Genomic DNA, 27,316 nt, shown 5'->3' with positions numbered 1-27,316 from the left:
TCACAACTATTAACATTTACAGTAATTGAGATGAAAATTTGCTAGTATTTCAGTATTTCAACATTGTTCTGAAGATTTAATTTTAGAACAAACTGTAAAAAGGGCCTTTCCCTCCATTTCGTTTTCCCTAGCAATAGCAATGATTTCTTTGAATGCAACAAGAATATGTAGCTATTGAATATAATCTTGTGGTGATTTCTTTGAATACTTTATCCAGAGATGACCCACCTGAGTAACCCCTATAAAATAACGTTACGCTTGAAAAATGTCGCCCCCAAAACGTGTCGTCCAAGTTGGACCGTCCTCTCTAGCTACGCCACTAGTTTGCGTCTGGCATTCAAATAATACATATTCTTCGATCCAGCTTTTCCACTTTCATCTACGGTATGAACGACGTAGGTGACTACCCAGTGTGTTTTGAAACAACCCATACTCCTTTTTGAAAACTTTGAAAATATATATATATATATATATCCATTAAATTTGGTGTACTTTATTTTTTCTGCTGAAAAATTATTTTGGCGAAATCTTCGTAGCTTCTTGTTGCCCTCGTATTCTGCAGCTCATTCCACAACACGCTTTTCTAATCTTTTACAATTTTCGGCATACAAGATTTTGAATCACTGCGTGTATTTAAATGTCCTCCAGAAAAGTTTCAAATCCTGGAGCAAATTAAACGCTCGATCACTGTATATCATGCAAAGCACTGGGTATGTAAATAGCATTCTTCCGATGTAAAGTCTCAGTTCTATTCCTTTGGAGTCCCCAGACATTTTTTGTTAAAATTAAAACTATCTCATTTTTCTGTGAACTTACTTTGTTCTTGGTTAAAACATATAAATATGTTATCAAGTGCCTATATATTTGATTACAAACCATATTACTATATTTTTAAACCAGTCAGATTTATGTTAATTATTAAAAATGTTTAATTTCGTTTAATGTCACTTTCGTTATTACCTGCAGATTTAAAGAAAGGGGGGACGACCTTCATAATGTTAACTATAGCTGCTGTGAATTAAGAATCTTCCATTTATATTATTACACTACACTATAAATGAAAATTTGATTTTAGATCTTTGATTGATTCTGCTTTTTTTGGTCGTCGAAAATTCTTTGCATATTAATGCTGTTACATTTACATGATTTCCCTGCCATAACCATGAAGGCTATTCTAACAGTGGCGGCTCGTGGCTAAAATTAGTGGGAGTGCTGTTCCAAAAAAATTTAACCTTTAAAAATTGTCTAAGGATTGGATTATTTAATTAATGACAAAGCACACGAGGGCTATCTACCTAAAGGGAGGGATGCCTTCGTGCAGAACTTTCTAAGGGAAACTGGCTCGTATACACGTTACACATGGGGAAAACCACAAAAACACCCATGCAGCCAACCCATTCCCGGGATTCGAACATCGGATCGAACTACCAGCGTTCAGCGTCTTTACCGCTCGGCCGCTGGTGGGCACAATTGTCTAAAAGAAAACAAACATGTATAAAAAGAAAATTTATTTTGAAACTTCATGAAATCTTACAAGAAAAAAATTAAACATTTCCTAATTACTTTAACCAAAATTGTTACAGTTCAATCTTTGTCTATTCATTTAAAAATGAAATCCATTCTCCTTATTTTAATTTGCGCGAAAAGATCAATAATTTTCTCCTAGATCTCTGGATGAAAACTGAGGAAATTTTTCTTTATCGAAAGCACTGCAAGCGCATTTAGTCTTTCCGAATTCCTAGTGCTTCTTAGAAAATTTTTCACTCTTTTCAATGTTGAAAAGCAGCGTTCTGCCTCTGATGTAGTCATGGGAACTCTCAAGAGAATTTTTATCTGTTTCGTAATTTCACTAAGGACATATCTAGATTATTTTCGAAAATAAATTTCAGTAGCTCAATTAATTTGCAGTATTCATGGATATCACACTCACAATAGAATACTTTTAGTTCGGTTTCAAGCTTTTCTTTGTCAATCATTGGATATGCTTCAGTGGTCAGTACTATTTCTTCTGTAGAATGTTCATTCCTAAAACTAGCAAAGCATTTCTTGTTTAACAATTTAGCAGCTGCTAAGTTTTTAGTGGAAGAATACTTGTGCATTATATCAATACATAGTATAAAGTCGCATATTTCCTTAGCTTTTGCCATCAGTGTCTTTGAAAAATTCTCACAGTATTTTGAGTTTCTTAATTCTAAAATAGCAGTTGTGAAATATGTTACATATTTTTTAACTTTAAACACACAATTTCTCTGGATTGCATTTAGTTGTATATTATTTCAACATGAGGCATCTCATAAAAAAGCTCTAAGCAAAACTTGAAATTATCATCATTTAGATATTTTAAAATTACTGTTGCTTTGTGCATTTGACGTTGACTGAATTTCAGTAAGGCAATTTTTTAAAAGGTTGAAAATTTTCACTCTGTTTATGGTTCGTATGGTGAAGTTCCACCTTGTGGAGGAATACCACACGCGCGGAGTAAAAAGAAATCACGTTTCCAACAACATGCCAGAATTTCGGCACTGCAAGAGCGACAGTGCTCTTCTCTCTACCCGGCTCGCGTGCTGCTTTTCTGTTTGCGCATGCGCAGAACAGCCAAACACCCGTCGCTGGAACTGTGAAGCGCGCAGTTCCCAAACAAAAAATTTCATACCTTTTCCACAAAGTAGGGGATGGCTACTGACATTAAGCTTAAGGATTATGTATTGTAAAAGTATAAAGAAAGAATTATAGACTAAAGGGCACTATATTAAATATTAAAAAAATAGTAAGTGAAAATAGGGGGTGCTGCAGTTCCACAGTGCTTATTACGAGCCGCCACTGTATTCTAACCTCCTTGACCGTAACGGCCACTAGAAACTAAGTATTAGAGCATTGTGATATGCCAAGACACGCAAGGGCGGGCTGCTTAAGGAGAGGAATAGCTCTCCAAGGAAACTGGCTCGTATTCTTGCTACACAGTATTTGGTGGTCTTAACCACTCAGCCAATAGTGGGAACCTCAAGTTTTTAGGACTGGCCGGTTTTCTTCAGGAAATTCTTGAGCGTTAATCTACAGTAATTGATCGTCTCACGTAATACACTAATTATCATAAATTAAGGAAAAATCACAAAAATAGCGATAACTCCCTCAAAAATAAGCCAAACCGTGTGAAATTTGAATATGTTGCCAAGTAAGAGTAACTGAGTAAAACTGCGATATGCAAATTAGTGGCGCTGCTTTCGGAATACGTCATCTGCTAGGAGCATAAAAGTCCATGTTTGAGAGCAAGCCCACATATTTCATTGTGACAGTCAAATCAGAAATCTGAGATAGCCAATTCGTAACAATGACCTCCAGGCATCATTTGCCTGCAGAACTGCGATGGAGAACAATTGGGAGACTAGAGGCAGGACAAAGTCAAACAGAAGTGGTCAGATGGTTAAATGTGAGTCCTTCTGTGGTTCATAGACTTTGAAGGCAATTTCAAACCGCAGATTCGGCATCTAAGAGGTTAAGCCAAGGACGGCCAACTGCTACGACGAGCGCCGATGACCGATAGTTGACATTATGTGCACGCAGGAATAGAACCGTTACTCCGACTCTTCTTAGATCCTCCCTTGCTGCAGGAACCGGATGGTTCGTGTCAATGTCAACTGTGCATAGAAGGCTTCGCGAAGGTGGTCTGTATGTATGGCGACCAGCCATTTGTGTGCCGCTTACGTCACACCATAGGAGGGACCGTTTTCAGTGGGCACGACAACATGTCCACTGGACGCCTGATCAATGGAGGGCGGTTATCCTTACGGATGAGTCCAGGTTTAGTCTAGAAAGCGATAGTAGGCGTTATTTGATATGGAGTGAACCTAGAACTTGTTATCATCCGCCAAACATCCGTGAAAGAGATGCATACGGAAGGGGCAGTGTCTGCGTTTGGGGTGGGCGCACAGACCTCCATGTCTTTCCAAGGGAAACCGTGAATGCTCTGGTTTATAGAGATGACATCCTTGATGCTTCTGTACGCCCATGTGTCTGGGCAATAGGTTATGCTTTCCTGTTACAGGACGATAACACAAGACCACAGAGGGCTCGCATCGTAGATGATTATCTTCAACGGGAAACAATTATGCGCATGGAGTGGCCAGCTCGATCCCCGGACTTGAATTCTATCGAGCACGTTTGGGATGCTTTAGAGAGACGCCTAGCTGCTCTCAATCCGCCCCTCAGACTCTTGTTGCTCTTGCAACTGCTTTGGAAGAGCAATGGCTCTCGCTTCCTATGGAACTGATAGACCGCATAATTGAAAGCATCACACATCGCTGTATGTGCTGTATTGCTTCTAGAGGCGATCATATTCCATATTGAAGGTACTTTTCTTATAGCAAACTGACACCTTCGATTTGTTCATTTTATACATGTGCTAATTTCTATACTACCATATTTGTCTGGTAATTCCTTTTTATGTTATTTGATACTTTACTATGTGTTGTATATTGTGGGTAAGTTTCATTAAATTCTACATGTAGCTTTTTCAGCAATCGTGATTTTTCCTTAATTTATGATAACCAGTGTAATACTTACAGTCTGTGTATTAGCCATTTGAAACATTCAGTTAAGTTACATTGAGGTTGGTAAAAATGTCTGCTGCTCCTTCGAGTAGTCTTACGAAAAAGCTGAGCAAAAAAGTCATTGCTCTTGCGTTATATACTCAGTGTATTTGTTAGAATACATTTTGATTAACCGTCGTAATTTTTGGTTTTGAGAGAAAATTAGATTTTTATTTATGCTATGACTTTTTCTAATAGAGGTGCATTGTTTAATCAAAATCCGGTAGAATGAAAATCGTTAAAAAAGGAAAAAGGAAAATACACTTATTTAAAGTCCTAACATTTTAAAGAGAGTTAAATGAGCAATTAAAGAGTTAAATGAGGAATCTGTAATACATTTATAACTAAATTTAATATATCTTATTGACTCTGATAATGAAATGCTAAATAAAATTCTTCGTGTACGTGTGATTAATTCACAAAACAAGTTCAAGTTAATTCACAAATATTGCATTTAGTCAAAATGAATCATTCAAATATTCTGTTGTTAATAATATTTGATCAACGTTAACCAATTTAACTCAGACAAAATATTAGCGCAGGAAGAAGACAGCGGTAGTTTGATATGGCATTATAAGATGATATTTTACTATTTGGCTGTCATTTATGTAGCTTTTTAAATGCTTTACGAACAAATTACTTCCACCAACATGCAGATTTTCAATATCGTTCTTACGCATTTACAAATCCGTAAAAGATTAAAAATAGCATAAACTTACGAATATTATATATTGTACTTGGAGTATAAAAGGATGTGGAAAAGTGCAGAAAATGGAAAAAATATTCTTACGGACTGAGTCGTATTCCATCCGACCGCACATCTTTTGTTCGGCGATTTCTAAGAAGTCTTTAGAACAGTCTTCTGATTGTTCAACGTCGAATGTATAGAACTTCACTTGTAAGGCACAAACCTGAAAGGAGGATTTTTTGATGGTGTATTGACAGTCCACATTGTCTGGGTAAGATCCAGTCTGATAGTCCGGACTGATAACTTGGAATGTTTCAGTGCTGAATACTTGTTCACAGCCTATGAATTTTATATTAAAAAAAATTAGCATAAGTGTAGCAAATTTCTTTATAAAATTTCATAATTTATATCGCTAAAATATCTTTTATCTTAGGATCAGGGATCTATGTCTGACCAACCGCAAAATCTATAAAGTTTTATTCAAAATCTACGCCAAAAATAAGATTGCTTTTTACCTAATTTTAAATTTAAGATTAGCGTGCTGGTAGATTAATTTAATAAGCACGCGAAAGTATTTGTACAGCTCTTATGACATTTTAAACTCTGGTAGGTTAACATTTTTGTTTGAATAACGCTTACAGGTTATACAAGTTTTCAAAACGGATGACACAAATTTTTTTGGTGATAAATATAGCCATTCAGGACCTTCCCACAATCTAGATTTAATTAAATAAGAAGCAGAGCATCCTCTACTGGGCAAATCAGCAGGATTCAGTGATCCTGGTACGTGCCTCCAAGATTCAATAGAAGTCAGTCGCTTTATTTCCTTAATCCTGTTGTGAACAAATACGTCCCATACTTCATTCCTTTGTATCCAAACTAGTACAGTAGACGAATCTGTCCAAAAATAAATATTATCAGCTTGAAATTCAGGTATTATGTTGGATGCTAAGCGTGTACATATTGTTACGAAATGTACAGGCGCGATAAGATGGCTTCCCCCGCAAAGCAGTTTTAGGGTTGCCATAAACTAGTAAGGAAAGCAGGGTTGCCACATTTGGCGATAAAATTGGCGATATACCATGGACGGTTGGAGAACCTTCTGAAACGAATTCTTACCGGTTTAGCCCAGAATGTTCTCGAACACAGGCCGAAAGCTATATAAACCCTGCTGCTCCGCAGTCAGTCAGTCCTTCAGATTCGGAGTCCTCATCAGAGAGTTCGTCGTATCCCTCGTGAGAGTAGCACGTCGCTTGCGAGTGCTCGTTCCACCAGATCCGGTTCTTCGATTTCATCATCCTGTCCTAGGCCTAATCGCCGCGCTTGCGTGGCCACGTGCCCAGAGATTTCGAGTTTTGACTATCGTACATGTAAGACGTGCATCTGCTCGCTCCTGATTTTGTGATATTAGAACTCTTCTTTTATTATACCTGATCAGAGTGCATGCCGCTGTAACAGTAGGCCGGCATTGCAATAGACTCTGATTGCTTTCCCCGTTGCTATATTCTCTGCCATCCGCTCCATCATGGATCGAATGATTGATTTTATTGCCGCTGAGATTACCAACTTAGAATGCGTTGAAGAAGCTGATGGATCTCTCTCATCTAAAGATGCACGAGACCTTAAATTCCTTCGTCGTCTCAAACTTTTCATCGACAGAGAATTGAATGCTGATCGTTCTTCTACTTCTCTCCCCAAACCAAACATAGCTCCTAAGGTTAATGACAACGATTCTTCAATAACTGGAATCAACAAAACTAATGCCAGACGAGCCAGCAGCCCTGCGCGCTCAGATGAAGAGCAATCGAAAAAATATAAAGCATTGGATGAAGACAGCTCCGATACGGACTCAGGTCCTAAAGGAGATATTACTAGAAGACCAAGAAAACCCTCTCGAAAGCCTACCCTGACGAATTCCTCTGATTCGACAGCTGAGCCGACCACGGAAACAACTTCTGATAATATGGATACAGCCCCAGAAGTACAGGTCGCAGATCCGGCTACTGAAACACCAAAAAATAACGTCATGGACACTTCTCCCAGTCCGCAACCAATGCTGACGCTACCATCGACCAATCCTAACACGAGCTCAAGAAAACCACCGCCTATCATGGTTAAAGATGAAAGATTCAAATTTTCAGAAGTTAAAGCACTCCTCATCGGTTATAATCTGCAGGCTGAAAAGGATTACTTTGGTCAATTAATTCAGAGTGGATTTAAAATCCAATCCAAATCCCCTGCGCTTTATAAACAAATCGTACAGGTCTTCAAAGACAAAGGTATTCGATATCACTGCTTCGAATTGCCTGAAAACAAATATGTTAAGGCTGTTATTAGACATCTCCCCAATGACACGGACGAAAGCGAAATTGCTGAGTATTTAACTCAAAAAGGTTATAGCATCATCAGAGTGAATCAACTCAAACGAAGACGAGACGGAAAAGTCATAAATATGCCTCTCTTCTTGATCACCCTGGATCGTAAGGAAAAAAGTAAAAATATCTTCGACGAAGAATTCATCCTAGGAATGAGGATTAAAGTAAAAAGATACCGAGGTAGAGCTGGACCCCTGCAGTGTTTTCGCTGCCAGGGATTTCACCATGCTCAGACACATTGCCACCATGAACCTCGGTGCGTTAAGTGTGGAGACGCTCATCAATCGTTCTTATGTAAAAAAGACAAGAATACTCCCCCTACGTGTGCGAATTGTAAGATGACTGGACACACTGCGAACTTTCGTGGTTGTGAAAAGTTTCCAAAGCCTAAAGCTCAGGTTCAGCCATCATTTTATGCAGATCGAGTAATTAGTAACAAATCCTACTCGCAAGCCTTAGCCAGTGGACTTGCCCCTGAAGCGGTAAGCGAAGCTAAAACCATTCTACATGAACTTAAAAGCTTTGTCGCAATTATTCAAAATTCTGGACTTCCCCTGCTCTTCAAGCAACTAACCCAAGAAAAAAACGCTCTACCTCAAGAAAATGTGATCTCAGATAATGGGCCAACACACTAATAAGGCAAATTTAATCCGCTTCATGGTGTGGAATTCAAATAGTCTCCGCAATAAAATCTCAGAACTGCAAGAATTTCTGTACGAGCACGATATTGACTTCGCGCTCATTACTGAGACACATGCTCAAAGATGTTACAGTCTGAATATCTCCAACTACAGAATCTATCGCTGTGATAGAACTAGCCATCGAGGCGGAGGTGTCGCCATCTATGTGAAGAGAAATTTACCATCTTGCCTAGTTAAAGAGTGTAAAGACTTTGGTTGCGAGCTGATTACAGTGTGCATTACCCTTCCGGTGTACAAAAATATTTATTTCAGTGCTTTTTATAATCCACCGCATAATGTGTTAACTTATAACCTACTAGACTCAATCCTTCCTCCTGATACTCCTACGATCCTGGCAGGAGACCTAAATGCCAAGAGCATCGCATGGAATTGCCGTAAAGGAAATACAAACGGTAAAACTCTACAAAATTACATTTTAAGCCATCCTGTTGTTATTTACACACCGGACGAATACACTTATCGCCCGGACAGAATAGAATATTCCGACATTCTGGATATTGTTTTGTCCACCACAACTATCCCTATCACGCTTGAAGTATTGCACGAACTATCCTCGGATCACTTACCGATCATTGCTACTTTAGGAGTGAACAAAAGTAATACTGCTTCCACTAGGAAAATTACTGACTGGCAGCGCTATGAACTCTTCATGAAAGACAGTGTTCTTGATGTCAGAAATTTGATCTGTGTTGATAACATCGACTCTGCAGTATCCTCATTTACCTCAAAAATTCAAAGGGCTATTGAAAATGCTAGTGATACAGTTGTAAATACAAACACGCTCTTCCGACTGCCGCCTAAAATACGTCAAATGATGAGGCATAGAAATCGCCTCAGAAAAATTTACAACCTTACCTGGGATCCTGTCGCCAAAAGGGCGATAAATCGCCTAAACCGGGACATCAAAACTGCTGTGAAGCAACACAAGGACGAACTCTGGTGTGAAAAAATGTGCAACTTAAGATTTCCGTGACGGATCTCTTTGGACTTTAATAAAAAACCTCAAAGCAAATTTTGTTACCAATCGTCCCATCTTCCATAACGGAGTTGTTGCCCTTTCAAATGAAGATAAAGCAAATGTTTTCGCCTCGCATTTGGAACTACAATTTACGCCAAATGATTGGCCTGTGGACAGAAACTTTGAACTTTTCACCCTTACTCATGTGAAAGATTGGCTAAATGCCCCCACAGCACGAAATATTCCCAAATTTGCTACCCCTGTAGAAGTGTCTCAAATTATTAAAAAACTCAAATCACGCAAAGCTCCCGGAAATGATGGCATTTCTAATACTGCAGTTAAAATGTTACCTCCCTGTGCAGTAGCGAATTTCACTAGCATTTTAAATGCGTGTTTATTTAACTCCTACTTTCCACAGCAGTGGAAAAGTGCAAAAATTATTTTAATTCCTAAACCTGGAAAGGACCACACGAAACCAGATGGCTATCGACCTATTAGTCTCCTGCCTGTGCTCGGAAAAATTTATGAGCGCATTATTCTCTCACGTATGCAATCCTATCTAAACATGTTGCCTCCGGAACAATTTGGTTTCCGCCAGCACCTTTCTACTACGAAGCAGTTGTTACGCATTACTGACTTTTGTGGCTCTGCTTTGCATAACAAACAAAGTGTTGCTCTCCTCATGTTGGACGTGGCGAAAGCCTTCGACCGCGTCTGGCATGAGGGGCTCATATCCAAATTAATTACTGCTAACGTGGACCGAGAAATGATCTTGACAATTCACTCCTTCATTACAAACCGGACTTTTTGTGTTTGTGTGAACGGTGCTATCTCCTCGTCTAGAAATATCCATAGCGGTATTCCGCAAGGGTCAGTTCTAGGACCTTATATGTATCTATTTTATGCTGCTGACTTTCCTCAAGCATCTCAAAATAACGCTATTTTGGCCTGTTATGCAGACGACACTGCCCTGGCAGTAAAGTCTGTTAATATGAATCACACCATCAAAAAACTACAAGATGTCATTCCTAGCATTGAACGATGGTGCGCGCAATGGAAAGTCCAAATAAACGCAGCCAAATCTCAACTTCTCCTCATACGCAGAAATAAAATAAACACACCTGTCAAAAGAGGACTTTATCTATTTAACGAAATTGTTCCAATTGTTCCCCATGCCAAGTACCTCGGAGTGATTATAAATGATCGCTTAACGTGGACTAACCATATAAATTACGTCAGGGATAAGGCCTTACAAATTATCAAATGTCTCTTCCCAATTATTGGTAAATACTCCACTCTCGACCTGGGAAAAAAGCGGCTCATCTACACGTCTGCGATCAGACCGATCATGACTTACGCCTCCCCAGCGTGGGCCGCCCTGACCAAAACTGACCTCAATAAATTATGTGTTGTGCAGAACCGCTATCTCAGGATTATTACGAATGCTCATTATTTCGTGACAAATAAGTGTCTACAAGATGACCTCAAGATCGACCCCTTAGATAAGTTCATCGCAAAGCAAAATCGGAATTTCTTCAGAGAAGCCCAGGACTGCAATCATATGCGTCAATTTAACCTCTTTGAATATGAAATATTGCACGAAGACAGGCACCTTAGACCATTTACTGCATTTATCCTCAATGAAAATCAGAACTTTCCAAACTTACCCTGTGTTTACTTGGAAAACTGAAATGCTTAAAGTTAAGCAGCCACTATCGGGGTCAAGGCACGGGAGGGTGACCTCCCACGGGACTACGAACTAAAGTCTTCTACTGCTTACTGTAGATCTCTCACTGCTCCTATTGGTTTCAAATTTCTTTTATTTTATTTAATTTAACTTTTAGTTTACTGGAAAGTATGTTTTTATGTCTCTGCAATTGAATATTTTGTAAATAGCAAATTCTCATGATTTTCGCATACAAGTCTCAACAGCCAATCAAAAGACCTCTACTAAGAGATATCTTTGACTGCTTCTGCTGGACTCCCTGCGGAATTTTACTTTTGTATATAGTCTTTCTAGTTGTGAGAAAAATGCACTTTGATGAGTTTATGCACTGAATATTTGTAAAAATGCACACTGTACCTGAAACTCGGACCAGCATCTCTCCAGCCTACAGGCACCGCTATAGCCTCATGTGACAAAGTTGTCATACCTTCTTTCATTTTGCATCCTGTCCTCCGGACACACTCAAGCATTTGCTATACCTGCAATGTACTTTTTAATTCATGACAGCCGGTATACAGCTTGCTATCAGCAAGCTACACACGGCAATAGTGGGAAAAGGAAAGGAAAGGAAGTCAGTCAGTGTGATCATGGACGCCAAGAGCGACAGACGTGCGAGCTCTGAGCTCCGCAATGCGAAAACAGAAACCTCGAATACGGCGCCTCCAGCAGGCAACCACTCGATTTCTCAACCATTACAAGTACAAACGGATATGGACACAACGCACTCAACTCCTTCTGCTCACGAACTTTCGAAAAGTGCACTACAGATTTACGCTTTGAAGACTAGACACACAGATCTACTGTTCGACATTCAACGCTTACAGCGATCGGAAACTCCCAACAAGGAACTGATGATGAAGCAACTACAGGATGAGGGTGAGAAAATTTTATCTTCTTTACACAGACTTTGCACCAAACTCAACATTAATCTATTCACCCTACCTGCAACAGAAGAAGAATTTATTAGAGAATTTCAAAAAACCACAATAGCATCAGATCCTGAAACCAAAAATCCAAAATCTAACTCACCCTCATCCTCAGACCCACCCAAAGAAAATTCAAAACCTGATACCAAAAAGAGAACCAGACCAGTCGAATGTGACGGCTTTGCAGTCCCCCCCCCAAACACTTGATTGCAAAGAAACTACCCAACACTAACGAAAATACTAACAACATTCCAACATCAAATTCTTACACAAACATACAAAACGTCTCAGAAAACATAGAAAACTTAACGCAGCAGCCGGCTGAAACTCCAACACCTAAAATTCAAACACAACCACCCATATTCATTAAACCGCGTGCTGATTGGTTCTTTCTACTAAATCAGTTACGCAGACACGCACCGATTGTCCAATCCAAACAAGATATTGAATTTCTACGCCTCACCACCACTAACGAATCAGATTACAGGACAGTCGTTAGATTTCTCACAGAAAACAACATACAATTTAAGTCACACACACTAAAATCGGACAGACCACTCAAAGTGGTCATTAGGGGATTACCCTCCAACACACCGATCAACGTTTTGCAGACTGCGGTCGAAGTACTTGGTTATAAAATCCACAAGATCTCCCAACTCAAGAAATTCAAGACCAAAATGCCAATGCCTCTCTTCTATCTACAAATTCACAATAGCCTCAAAGCAACGGAAATTTACTCAGTCACCGAACTCCTTGGAACAGAAGTGGTAATGAAGCATTTCAAAGGGCAGAAAGGTCCCTCTCAATGCTGGCGTTGCCAGGGATTCTTTAATTCTTCGGAGGTCTGTACGCTACCCCAACGATGTGTAAGATGCGCTGGTCCGCATCAGGCGAAAGGCTGCACAAAGCCCTTCGAAGAACCAAATAAATGTGCCAACTGCTCCGGGAGCCATGCAGCTAACTGGAGATCATGCCCGAGATTTCCAGGATCGAAAAATCGACAGCCAGCTAAACCAAGTACCAAGCCCAGTCAGACCGTTGACAACACGAACAAATTTAATTTACAACACAATACATTTCCAACACTGCCGGCTGCACACACTCCCAGTGCAAATAATATTCGCCCTGGAGTTTCATACTCTGCTTCCCTTACGGGTAGGCAACAGACTGCACCCCCACTTATTCCAAATTTATCGGTCCCCATTGGAGTAAATTCGAATCTAAATTGCACCGAAATCCTTTTGGCTATAATTCAAATTTCTAACCAGCCTGGTATTGACCAGAGCAAATTACTTTTGGAATTCAAAAACGCCTTATCGCAGCTCAGAGTGGCTCCATCTGGTGCTGACGCGGCTTACTACATCTTTGAGAGTTATGTCACTCTCCAATTCTCTGATTCCCACAACCATTAAAATTCAATACTTTGAAAGGTTTGAAAAATCTTAAACTATGCACCTGGAATGCAAATGGCATTCTTTCCAAATTTCATGAGTTTAGAGACTATGTAGAAGAGAAGGATTTTGATATCATTTTTGTCCAAGAGACCAAACTCCAGCCAGGGAGAGCTCCCAAGCTTGTAAATTATGCACTATATAAAAATGACAGACAAGCTTCAGATTCACGTGATGTTTCTCATGGTGGCACTTGTATTTACATAAAAAATTCAATACCTCATCGCAGAATTGACACACCAAATATGAACAAACTTGAAGCAACAATTATCGAAATTTTTATTCAAAATTCGCCTTCCCTAGTTATGATCTCTGCCTATCTCCCACCAGGTGGAAATTTTCCTGTGGTAGATTTTAACAAACTGCTCAATTTTTCAAACAATCTTATCATAGCTGGTGATTTAAATTGTCACCATCAGCATTGGCGTTGTCACAGATCAAACCCTGCTGGTCGTGGCCTCCTAAAATGGGCTCAGTGCGCCCAAATTAAAATTATTGCGCCGGATTCCCCCACTAGATATGGTTCACGGGGTGCCCCCTCTTTTATTGACTTGGCACTTTTTAGAAACATCCCTTTTGGATACCAAGTGACTGTTGAAAATTGTTTATCATCAGATCACAACCCCGTGATCATCGACCTTAGCTGTACTATTTTTACTCAAAATTTTCCGGCACTCGTCTCTACAAATTGTGACAATTTTCGCTTTAAACTTAATTCTAAAAGCTTACCCTCCCTCGAAATTAAATCCAGCCATGATATAGACAAGGCAGTTGATCAATTAACGAACACCTTAACTGATACTTATAAGGAAGTATCAAAACCCACCCTCAGACCCAATTTTCGTAAATTACCTCAAGAAATTAAACTCAAAATTAAAGAAAAGAATAAAGTACGGAGAAAGAAATAGAAATAGAAATTTCTATTTCTTTGGCAAAGAAATAGAAATCCTGGCTTAAAAATTCAACTCCGTACTCTCCAAAATGAGATCAAGGCATCATGTGACCAGTTCTTCCAATCACAATACAGGAATTACATTCAGTCCCTAACGACCAATGATAACAGTCTTTGGCGCGCATCAGCCCGCCTACGCAAACACAAATCTTACATTCCGTCCTTAGCTACGGACGCAGCGGTGGCTCACACAGACGCTGAGAAATCCGAATTAATTGCGGATTCTCTTCAAACTCAATTTACACCACATAATGAAGGAATTTTTGCGAACAACGCAAGTTCTTTCCCACAAGATGTTGAACGTTTCCTCTCCTCGCCTTTCGCGAGAGAAATACAATACACATCCATGAGCGAGGTAAGTGAATACATTACCAAGCTCAAACCCAAAAAAGGCCCCTGGTATGGACTCTATTTCTAATCGTATGATTAAAAATTTACCCACCAGTTATCTATTTTTCTTAGTAATGCTGTAAGGATCTTAAGTTTTACTAACGTTTATTTTATTTTAAATCTTTACTATCACTTCTTATTTTCTACTTCCGGCCAGAATTATAAGCGTGAAGGAGTTTTATGCAAAGTTGTCTGGCGAACGCCAAGTATTTAAGTGTGGCCTTTTTGCCAAGCAGAGGAGAGGAAGCCGTGAGTTCGAAGCAGGCCGCTTACCTTAGAAGTTACGCAGTTGCTACTTTGCCTTCCAGGCCAGAGGTTTTAATCCTCTTGATAAATTAAACGTATTGTAGTGTTCACAGTCTCTGTGCTACATACGCTTTCTGTTATTATAAGGCCAATCTTATTCTAAAGTTAAATTAGAGTTTAGTTTTATTTTGATATCTTTTAAGTTAGACCCCGAGTGGAGGGTCATTGTATTCCGAAGTACGGAAGTCATTGTATATAAAGAAAAAAATAAAGGGTTTTGTATACCCTTCGTCTGTATCCTGTCTACTTACTACAATTAGTGAACATAGCTTTAGTAAGCTCTCTGTTCTAGTCAGGTCATTGTATGTTTCCGAAGAAGGTAAGAAGAAACATTGAACCTGATAGTGGCGCCCGACGAAGAATAACCATGGCCGAGTTTCAAGAAGAACCTGTGCTGCCTGCAGAAACAGCTCAGAATCCAGAAATGCCAGCTGCCGCCCTGGAAGGATTTGGGTATATTGTCCAGACCATGCGCGCTTCGATAAAACCAGAAGCAACGTTTAATGGAAACTCACAGGTAACCAGTTTTTTGGAAAAATTGGATGACCACTTCATGCTCTACCCCGTGCACGAGTTTCAAAAAGTTACCTTAGCTACCAGCGCTTTGAGGGGCCAAGCGCTTAACTGGTTCAAATGTATCGGCAGAAGTCTCTTGGGTCAAGCAGGAAGTCCCACCTATACCTACGAAAATTTCAAGACTGCCCTACTAAAAGCCTTCCCTGTTGTAAGGGATCGTGCGAAATTAGAAACAGAACTGTTCAGTATATATCAACAAAGAATGGAAAACCTCTCCAGGTTTATTTTAAGAAAAATTCACGTTTTCAAGCTCTTGTATGGAAACCGTCCGGATCCTGAAATAATTCAAGTGATTTTGCCGAGGTTACTACCCCAAGTGCAAGACTTTATTGAATTGAGAAATCCGACTACACTGGAAAAATTATTTGAGCTAGCAATCCAGTTTGAAAGTAGAAGAACGGCGGACGTCGAAAGAAGACGCCAATATCAACAGCGAAACCAATTTGGTACGCCAAGACTACAGCAAACTCAAGCACATGGCTACGGAGAAAAAGCGAATCAGTGGGCAAGGAAACCCGAGCATTCAAAAACAGCCGGCGAACGTCGACAGTTCAATAGCAACCCAGGAAAAAAGTCTCAAGGCCAGTGGAGAAAGAAGGAAAGCACCGAAAGAAAAAATAATTTAAACTAAAACGGATTTCTGCTGACGAGAGGGTGCGGAAATCCGAAGGCCACGAAAACCCCTCTTCCTACAAGTTAAATACAGTAATGGTGAAAAATTTAACTCTTCCGAAGATTGAAGTCTTGGTAAATAATATCCCGGCCACCGCACTCCTGGATACCGGCGCGCAGTGTTCCTGTGTGGCAGAAGTCTTTTTTAGAAAGTATTTTCGCAAATACCGCATATATAATGCGGATAATACAACAGTATTAGCGGCGCAAGGAGAACAATGTAAGTGCGTAGGTAAAGTACCTTTGTACATCCGTATCAAGGACGAACAAGTAAAGGTGATGTTTTTTATAGTAAAGAATTTGCAAGCACACTTAATACTAGGAATAGACTTTCTTTCAGACGCACAAGCTACACTGGATTTTAATGAAGCGTCTCTTAAACTGACGATGAAACCAGTGCGTGTAGAAAAGGTTGAACCGCCAAGGGTAAATCTCGACCACCTGCCTAATGACGAGCAAGATAGAATCCGACAAGTGGTAAGTGAATTTGCTTCCTTATTTAGTGATATTCCAGGATTTACCCAGGTTACTAACCATAGTATTGACACCGGAGATGCATTGCCGGTTCGTCAAAAACCATACCGGTATGATAAGAATAAGGAAAAAATTATAGAATGGCATATTACCGATATGCTACGTAAAAAGATCGTAACGCCTATCTCAAGTAGTTATGCTAGTCCGGTGGTTTTATGTAAGAAAAATAATGATTATCCTTTGGAGCATCCAAAAAGGTGGAGATTCGCTATTGATTACCGTAAATTAAATTCCATAACGAAATATCCGGTATATCCGTTACCGATTATAGAAGAAATTTTAAGGAACATAAAATCAACCAAATTTATGACAACTTTAGACTTAACGAATGGTTATTTTCAAATAGGGATCAGGCCTGAGGACGTGCCTAAGACTGCTTTTATAACCAAGTCTGGCACTTATGCATTTTTGCGAATGCCGTTTGGCCTTTCAGGCGCCCCAGCAACATTTCAGCGATGCATGGACATTGTGTTAAGACCTGTTCTCGGAAAGTCCACATTTATCTATTTAGACGATATCATTATTACTAGTGATAATCTAGACCAACATGTACAGGATTTAAGACAGGTGTTTTCTTTATTAAATGAGGCCGGTCTAAAAGTTAATGTCGAAAAATGCAAATTTGCAGCCCCTGAATTAAAATATTTAGGTTACAAAATATCGCAAAAAGGGATCGAGACAGATGAATCAAAAATAATCGCGGTACAAAAGTATCCCACTCCAAACACGGCAAAGAAGCTCTCTTCTTTTCTAGGACTTTGTTCATATTATAGGTCCTTTATAAAAGATTTTGCGGCTATCGCTGAGCCATTGTTAAAATTAAAAAGGAAAAAGGCAAGATTCTCGTGGACGGCCGAAGCCAATAGTGCTTTCGAAAAATTAAAAAAAGCATTAACGCAAGCCCCTGTGTTGAAATTTCCTGAAAAGGATGAAAATTTAGAAATTTCAGCGGATGCTTCGGATTATGCGGTAGGAGCGGTACTTTCGCAAAATCAGCAGCCAGTAGCATTTTTTAGCCGAACTTTAAATCAAACACAAAGAAACTATTCCGCGACCGAGAGAGAGGCACTTGCAGTTCTGTTAGCAGTGCAAAAGTTCCGAGTCTATTTTGGAAAGGCGCCGATAACAGTATATTCTGATCATGCGGCGGTAACTAGATTGTACTCTGGAAAAAATTTATCCCCAAGGTTAATAAGATGGGCACTCAAGCTGCAAGAATATAATCTGGTAATCAAGCATACCCCCGGAAAGGAAAATATCGTAGCAGATGCCCTGTCACGAATTAAATTAGACGAACAGGGTAATACCGTAAAAGTTGCAATGCTGACAGCGTGTACAATAAATTCCCGAGAAACTGTAATAACCGAACTGGGTAAGGATCCTGAGTTTGGAAGTATTTATGAGTATTTGAAGGATCCTGAAAATTTTAGCCACCAAGATATTGTGGCGATAAGAAATAGGGCGGCCCATTACGAACTAATAGATGGTCTATTATTTTATACAAAAACTACGAATTCCAACAACGAATTTCGACCTGTTATCCCAGCTAGTCTTAGATTAAATATCCTGCAAGAGCTCCATGACAGCCCTTTAGCTTCTCATGCTGGTATTCGAAAAACTACTCAACGCGTACGCGAGGCAGTCTACTTTCCTGAACTGCAAAAGTTAACAAGGGCGTATGTCCAGTCCTGCCCAACATGTCAAGCCGTTAATTATATTAATTTCCGCCCGGCCGGGTTTCTAAATAGTATTAAATCCGAATTTCCAAATGAAATAATCGGTATCGATTTATTGGGCCCTTTCCCAAAAAGTCAGTTAAACAAAAGTCGCTATCTCCTTGTTATAGTTGATCATTTTAGTAAATGGACCGAAATTGTTCCCTTAAAACGAGCCTCCGCGAAATTAGTTACCGATTCTATTTTAAATAAATATATTTTAAAATACGGGGCGCCCCTAAAAGTTATATCGGATAATGGTCCTCAATTTGTAAGTAATATATTTGAAGACATGTGCCAAAAACTGGGCATACGTCATTTAAAAATGGTCCCGTATCGGCCGCAATCAAATATAGCGGAACGGGTCAACAGAAATATAGTGAAAATTATCCGTAGTTATGTTAAAAATTTTCATAAAAGCTGGGATAACTATGTCAATGAATTTGCTTTCGCCCTTAGGACCGCAAAACATGATACAACGGGCAAAACTCCTGCTGAGTTATTTCTAGGCAGAAAGATTATAACACCGTTAGATAAATTATTTTATGTGCAACAAAGAGCCCCAGAATTTAAAATGGGTGATATAGAAAAACTAATTAAGGAAGCAAAGAAGAATACGGAAGTAGCACAAAGAAAACAGAAGCTCTATTATGATTTGAAACGACGGGGAGTAACTTATAAAGTAGGGGATGAAGTACTAAAAATTAAGCATTCACTTTCTTCAGCACCAGAAGATAAAACTGCCAAATTTTTCCCACGCTTTGAAGGACCATATGTTATAGAAAAAATAACTCACGCTGTTGTAGTATTAAAGGCAAGAAATGGCGAAACCTTTTCCGCAAACATTGACCAGATAAAACCATTCTATGACCGTAATAAAATGCAAATCTTTTCAGATCTTTTGCAGGATCCGGTACGGCAGACACCGCAGGTACAAGTTCCAGAGGTGGGAAAACGACAAGTACAAGGGCAAGCCAATGAGAGACAGAAGCAAGTGAAAAGAAAATTGCCCCGCGGAAAAATTGAAGGTACAAAGAAAAAGAAGTCGTTCCACCGTCCAAAAAACAGAGTTCACGAACACCCCCAGAATGAAGAAGGGAGAAGGACGACGTATGTGGAAAAGACCGGGAGAAAGGACGGCAACTATAACCCGGCTGTGAAACGGAAGATTGACTCATCCGACAGAACTCTCCGCAGCAAAAGTCGCCGAACTGCGGAAGGGCCATCAGCGGCGGAGGAAAAAGTACAAGAAAAATTTGAACGGCCAACAACGAGGTCCAAGCAGGATCACGACAGAAGTTTCCCGGTTCCACCAAGACCAGCTGCCTTCAAACGGCCAAGACCACAAGCAGAGGACAGAAGGAAGATGTTCAAGGGTGGCCGTAGTGGTGAAAAACGGAAGCTTCCAGAGGAAAGCACTGAAGGGCGAGCCCGTACAAGAAGGAGGATCAACCAAGCTACGGTTTGCAGCACCTTTAAAGACTGGGCCCAGAAAAGGATGTCTGAATATTACAAAGATAAGTAAAATTTTGTGTTACTTTACAAACTTAAGTTAATCTTTCATTCTTACTGCAAGTGGCAGATTTGAAGAAGTTTTACCTCATGCGAGGTCTACCTTTATCGCCAAAAGGGCGAGAAATGAGTTGTGACCGATTTTCTTATTATGTTTTTCAATTACTCGTGCGTAAAACTAAAGTTGATGTATAATAGCGTTGTATAAAGACTTAAATATTGAAAAAAGTTATTGTATAAATTTTATTTAAAACATTCTAACAAGAAAGAAGTTTTAGTCTGAAAGACTTTTTGAAATGTACTATTATTTCAATGTAGAAAGAATTGGCACTTGCTTTGAAAAGAATAGAAGTTAACAATGTACTACTAATGTATGTTTTCAAATGTGTAAAATTAACGGCAGGTTGATATGTTCTTGTATACATGTGAACTGTTATTTTGAATGTTTAGAAATACCGTGATATGGTAAAAGTGAAAGTAATGTTAAAAAATTTGTTATTCGTGTGACTGTAAAGATTAAATCATGGTGAATATGTGTTAAAGGTTGAATGATGTAGTTAGGCTCTCTGACGCTACACTTTAGAGTTAGCCACTTTCAGAATAGTACCTCAGGGTCTAGAGTTGAAATTAGGGTGTGTTAAGAGGTCTCGTATGTTGAATTTTAACACGTTAGTGTTTTGATTATAGGAGGAAGTGTTGAACACATAGACAGAAACACATTCGTGTTTGGTGTTTTTACAACACATGTCAGAGAGCACGGGGAGAGATAATTAAAATAGTCATGAATGAAATAAGAATGTTAAGAAAAGTATATTCTATATGTTATTTACAATGTCATTCTGTAACATTTCATTAAACTAGTTTTCCTTCCAGATCTCTGGAAGGAACCAGAATTGAATAAAGCTCCTGTTTTGATGCAGTACAGATGAAAAAGAAAAAAGATTGTTGTATATTCCGGGAGCTGCTATTGTAACAAATTTCTTTCTTTTAAAATTTTCTAGTTTCTAGCTAAGTTATGTTTGTAAAAGGTTGGTCTCGCGTTAGTTTCTAGAGCTAAAAGTTTTCAACAAGGTCGTTTTAGACCTCAGTTTCAAACTAATTAACTCTGGCGGGAAGTATGTAAGGATCTTAAGTTTTACTAACGTTTATTTTATTTTAAATCTTTACTATCACTTCTTATTTTCTACTTCCGGCCAGAATTATAAGCGTGAAGGAGTTTTATGCAAAGTTGTCTGGCGAACGCCAAGTATTTAAGTGTGGCCTTTTTGCCAAGCAGAGGAGAGGAAGCCGTGAGTTCGAAGCAGGCCGCTTACCTTAGAAGTTACGCAGTTGCTACTTTGCCTTCCAGGCCAGAGGTTTTAATCCTCTTGATAAATTAAACGTATTGTAGTGTTCACAGTCTCTGTGCTACATACGCTTTCTGTTATTATAAGGCCAATCTTATTCTAAAGTTAAATTAGAGTTTAGTTTTATTTTGATATCTTTTAAGTTAGACCCCGAGTGGAGGGTCATTGTATTCCGAAGTACGGAAGTCATTGTATATAAAGAAAAAAATAAAGGGTTTTGTATACCCTTCGTCTGTATCCTGTCTACTTACTACAATTAGTGAACATAGCTTTAGTAAGCTCTCTGTTCTAGTCAGGTCATTGTATGTTTCCGAAGAAGGTAAGAAGAAACATTGAACCTGATAATGCTTATAAATTTTATGATACAGCATTGCTATTTTCCTCAAAGCTGGAAACAAGCACTCATTTTGCCTATTCCAAAACCAGGCCAAAGCCTTTCAAATCCTCAAAATTATAGACCTATCAGCCTCCTATCATCGTTATCAAAGATATACGAATTTGTGTTACTTAAACGCCTGAATGATTTTCTCCGAAATTACAACGTTCTGATTGATGAACAATTTGGATTTCGAGCAAAACACTGCACTACGCACCAGCTGCTGAGGACAGTGGAGTTCATTCACGAAGGGTTTCGTAACAATATGCTTACTGGCGCTTTATTTCTTGACATAGCCAAAGCATTTGATAGGACTTGGCATATAGGAATCATTATCAAGCTCATACGACTTGACGTTTCGGCCCATTAAATTCATATAATTAATTCGTACCTCACTAATAGATCTTTTTCTGTACGAGTTAATTCTTTCATTTCGGCACCCCGTCCTATACTAAGCGGCGTCCCCCAAGGGTCACTTTTAGGCCCAATTTTGTTCAACATTTTCATAAATGACATACCAAAATCACCTAGTATCACTCTTGCACTTTATGCAGATGATACGGCCATCCTAGCTCAACACAAACGCCTTGAAAACTTGGTTCACACCATTCAGAGATACCTCTCCAGCCTTGAGCACTGGCTCATCACTTGGAAAATCAAAATTAATGTTGCTAAATGTGCTGCTATGATATTCAAACGTAGCCCCCTCCCGTACCCTTCCATTAATTTAAAGTTTTTCGACGATTATGTTCCCTGGTCAAATTCTTACAAGTACCTAGGAGTTATACTTGATTCAAAATTACGCTGGCACCTTCACATTGAAAATGTTCTCAATAAAGCAAAAGGTGCTAGAGCCCAACTTTACCCTCTCTTAGCTCGAAAGAGCCATCTGTCAATTAAAAACAAAATTCTTCTCTATACATCAATTATAAGACCTGTCTTCATGTATGCATGTACAATCTGGGGTACTGCTGCAAAAACTCATGTGAAAAAACTTCAATCTTTTCAAAGTAAGACCTTACGTATGACCCTGAATGCAGCCTGGTACGTCCGTACAGATGTGATTCGTTCGGACCTTAATATTAAACCTGTAGATTACCATATTAAAAAGCTTAGTCAAAATTTATTCCTCAAAATTGAACAGATTGATAACCAAGCACTCCAGCAGATTCCAGCTTACGACCCTGCTATTCGCAGCTCACAGAAGAGACCGAGAGCCGTGATTGGCCGAGAGTTCGGCATCTATCCGCCATCCAAAAGGGCAAGACACGCCCTCTCAACATTACTCAGAATTCGACTGCTTGCTCCTGAGCGTGAAGGTGCTCGTCCCCTCGCTCTGCGTTTTCGCTGTTCTGCAGTATTAACCTCTCGTTTTTCTGAGTTTGACTATTGTGACTGAGAAACTGCTGTGCTCTCTCGATTGTGTATTCAGGTCAGCATGCAAACCACTATGTTTAGTATGCTGTAAAACGACCTGCTTTTACCCTGTGCTTTTTAAGCATAGACTTTCTGCATTTCACTACTTCATCAACCGGCATCATGGAACGTTTTCTGGACTTCATTGCAACTGAGATTACTCAGCTGGAACTCCGTCAAGAAGACAAAGGTTTCCTTACCCCCGAAGAAACAAGAGACCTGAATTTGTTCAAAAAATTCCGAGCTCTTGCTGACCAGGAATTTGTGAACTCCAGAACACAGGACGACCGTGCTAAGACCAAAACTGATGACAACCCTGGCTTCCCGCCTCTCCCAAAGATCAATGCTCGACGTGCTGAGAGTCCCGCCAGGTCGGATGAGGACTTTACAAAATACAAGGCTTTAGATGTCAGCTCTGACTCCGATGGAGAACCCAAAAGAGACAGAACCAGACGCACCAGAAAACCTGCGAAAAAAGCTGTTGCACCCCTGGCTGCTGCGACTGCTCCTGAAATTCCAAAGACTCACCCTGTTGCTGATCTCACTCCGCAACAGAATATGGACACAGACCCCGCCCCAGTGCAGACACCTCCAACCAATCAGAACGCTCCGATCAACAGTGCGAGAAAAGTGCCGCCGATTATAATCAAAGACAGCAGATTCACATGGAATGACTTAAAAACGCTGTTTAATAATAAGAATTTTTCTCTGCACGATTTCTATGGAGAAAACATGAAGGACGGAATCAAGATTAAAGTGAAATTGCCCACCATTTATCGGGAAATGGTAAAAGTGTTAGAAGAAGAAGGCATCAGGTATCACTGCTATGCGCTTCCCGAATCTAAACATATAAAAGCTGTGATACGTAATCTCCCGTCTTACATGGACCCTGAGGAAATTATGATGGATCTTAAAGAACATGGACTCGACGTCGTGCGGGTCAACCAACTCACTATCAGGTGTAACGGAGAAGTTATTAAGCTTCCCCTTTTCTCGTTACTCTCACCCGCAAGGAGAAAAACAAGGAGATACACCAGTTAAAATTTGTGCTGGGAATGAAGATTAGTGTTGAGAGATACCGTGGCCGTAAGGGACCCTTGCAGTGTTATCGCTGTCAAGGGTTCCATCACGCCCAATCGCACTGCAATCACGAACCACGTTGTGTTCGTTGCGGTGAACCTCATGAATCATTTAACTGTGACAAGGATAAGGCAACTCCGCCTAAATGTGCCAATTGTCATGAGATAGGTCATACAGCTAACTACAGATTATGTGTGCGTTTTCCAAAACCAAAAACCACTCCGGCTGTGAAAACGTTCTCTGATCGGGTAGTGCATAATGAAACTTATGCACAAGCTTTAAACACCGGCCTCGCTCCTGAATTTCTAACTGAAGCAAAACAAGTTGCAGCTGAGCTACGTATGCTTGTCTCTGTTCTAAAAGAAACTGGATTTACTCTGATGGCAAAATCAAACGTATCTGAAGATCATACTCCTGCAGCCCCTGTTAATGGCTAATTACATGAAAAAGTGTACTCCCGTACAAATAATGATATGGAATGCCTGCGGGCTACCCACCAAAATTACTGAACTGCACCATTTTTTAAGTGAGCATGATATTGACATTGCAATCATATCAGAGACTCATGCAAAACCATGCCAACGCCTGAGAATTGCAAATTATAATTCATACCGCTGTGATAGACTTTCACACAGAGGTGGTGGTGTGGCAATATATGTGAAACGTAATTATGCATCTTGTCTTATATCTGATTCAAGAAATTTTAATTGTGAGCAAACTACTGTGTGTGTCACTCTTCCTGTGTTTAATAACATCAATTTTTGTGCTGTGTATAACCCTCCTACGAATAGACTATGTGATAATTTTCTAAATAGCATTCTACCGGATGACATACCTACCCTTGCTGCCGGGGACTTTAATGCTAAGCATATAGACTGGAACTGTCGTCGAACAAACCTAAATGGTAAAATTCTCCATGAATATATTTTACAGCATCCGGTGGCGCTACATGCCCCACCAGAATACACGCGGCTCCATAACATAAAATTGAATTTTCTGATATACTAGACATTGCAGTCACTACAACGACTATCCCCGTTGCAATGGAAGTATTTCATGAATTGTCCTCTGACCACCTCCCCGTAATCGCAACATTAGGAGTGACAAAAACTTCTGAGTTCTCTACTAAGCGAATTACGAATTGGAATCTCTTCAGCAATATCATGAAAAACTCACCTCCTCGACTGCAAAATCTCAATACCAAACAAGGCATAAACACCGTAATTAATGCCTTAAGTGAAAGCATTCAAGGTGCAATTAAGGAAGCCAGTACTGAAATTACTAATCGTGATAAGGCTTTCAGACTGCCCCTTAATATACGACAGCTTATGAGAGAGCGAAATAGACTCAGGAAATGTTATCATTTAACGTGGGACCCGGCACTTAAACGTGAAATAAATCGTAAAAATAAGCAAATTCAGAAGGCCATTAAAACCTTCAAAGAAGAACTATGGGATGATAAAATGTTAAATCTGGATTCTAGAGAAGGTACATTCTGGTCTTTAATCAAAAATTTTAAAACTTCCTTCACAAGTAATCGACCCCTCTATGACAGAGGTAATATTGCCATCTCCAATCAGGAAAAGGCAGAAATCTTCGCAGCACACCTCCAAGAACAGTTCTCGCCAAATGATTGGCCAAATGACTCTGATTTCGAATTAAAGACCCTCCTACGAGTGAGGGATTGGCTCAACGCCCCTTCAGTCAGACTTCCAATTAAATATGCCACTCCTACTGAAACGACTAATATTATCAAACACCTGAGACAAAAGAAATCTCCAGGAATTGATGAAATCAGCAATACAGCAATTAAAAATTTGCCGCCTAACATCATCTGCAGCCTGACAAGTATTTTTAATGCTTGTCTTGCTCTTTCTTACTTTCCAACACCTTGGAAAATTGCTAAAATTATTTTACTACCTAAACCGGCTAAAGATCACACCCGACCAGACGGATATCGTCCTATTAGTCTACTGCCGGGCTTAAGCAAAATTTTTGAGAGAATTATCCTGAATAGACTGAAACCATATTTTTAGCATCTTCCGCCGGAACAATTTGGGTTCCGTGCTCACCTCTCAACAACGAAGCAACTTGTCCGAATAACCGAATTCGCTGGTGCAGCTCTGCACTGCAAACTTAATGTTGCTATACTCATGCTAGAAGTGGCGAAAGCATTCGACCGCGTCTGGCATGAGGGCTTAATTGCTAAATTAATTGACCTTCAACTGGACAGAGAACTCATTCTGCTAATCCATTCTTTTATCAGGGATCGGACATTCAGAGTCTCGGTAAAAAATGAATTATCCAGCACTAAAATAATGACTAGCGGTGTTCCACAGGGTTCTGTGACTGGCTCTATACTCTATCTATTCTACGTTTCAGACTTTCCGAGATTGCATTTAAATCATAATTCTATGCTAGCCTGTTATGCAGACGACACTGCCCTGGCAGTGAAGTCTGCTAACATCAATCATGCTATTCGGAAACTCCAAGACACTATTCCCTCCATAGAACAATGGTGTGGATATTGGAAGATACGAATTAACGCTCAAAAATCGCAGCTCCTACTCATAAGGAAAAGGAAGAAAAATGTTCCGATCAGGCAAAGTGTTTATTTTTTTAACGAGGCTGTGCCTATCGTGAAACAAGCCAAATATCTGGGTATCACCATCAACGACAAGCTCACATGGCAGCATCACATCCAACAAATCAGGGATAAAGCGATTAAAATCATGAAATGTTTATATCCTATGATAGGGAAATATTCAAAACTTTCGTTAGACAAGAAACGACTTATTTATCTAGCCACAATCCGACCCATCATGACGTACGCTTCGCCAGCATGGACTACCGCTACGAAGGGTGAAATCCAAAAATTACAAGTTGTGCAAAACCAATTTTTAAGAATTATCACAAATGTACACCCGTATGTAAAGAACAAACGTCTCCATGAAGATTTAAAAATGGATACAATAGTGGAATATTTAAGAACTAACACGGCATTTTATGACGCCGCTAAGGAGTGCCAAC

General features: G+C 39.7%; 1 protein-coding gene across 1 annotated transcript in view; it reads right to left on the bottom strand.

Annotated features, from left to right (window-relative positions):
• LOC118205429 (cubilin-like) overlaps positions 1 to 27,316 on the bottom strand; it is a 140,862-nt gene that overhangs the window by 4,161 nt on the left and 109,385 nt on the right. Inside the window, exon 17 of the mRNA XM_085814393.1 lies at positions 5,377 to 5,613. Coding sequence (XP_085670519.1) covers positions 5,377 to 5,613 — 237 coding nt within the window. The remainder of the gene's footprint in view (positions 1 to 5,376; positions 5,614 to 27,316) is intronic.

Source organism: Stegodyphus dumicola, chromosome 1 (genome assembly GCF_044657685.1).
Source record: "Stegodyphus dumicola isolate Sdum_Otavi_A_Nest chromosome 1, ASM4465768v1".
NCBI classification, from domain to species: domain Eukaryota; kingdom Metazoa; phylum Arthropoda; class Arachnida; order Araneae; family Eresidae; genus Stegodyphus; species Stegodyphus dumicola.
Note: the sequence above shows the minus strand (reverse complement) of the source record. Positions and strands in the feature narration are given on the sequence as shown.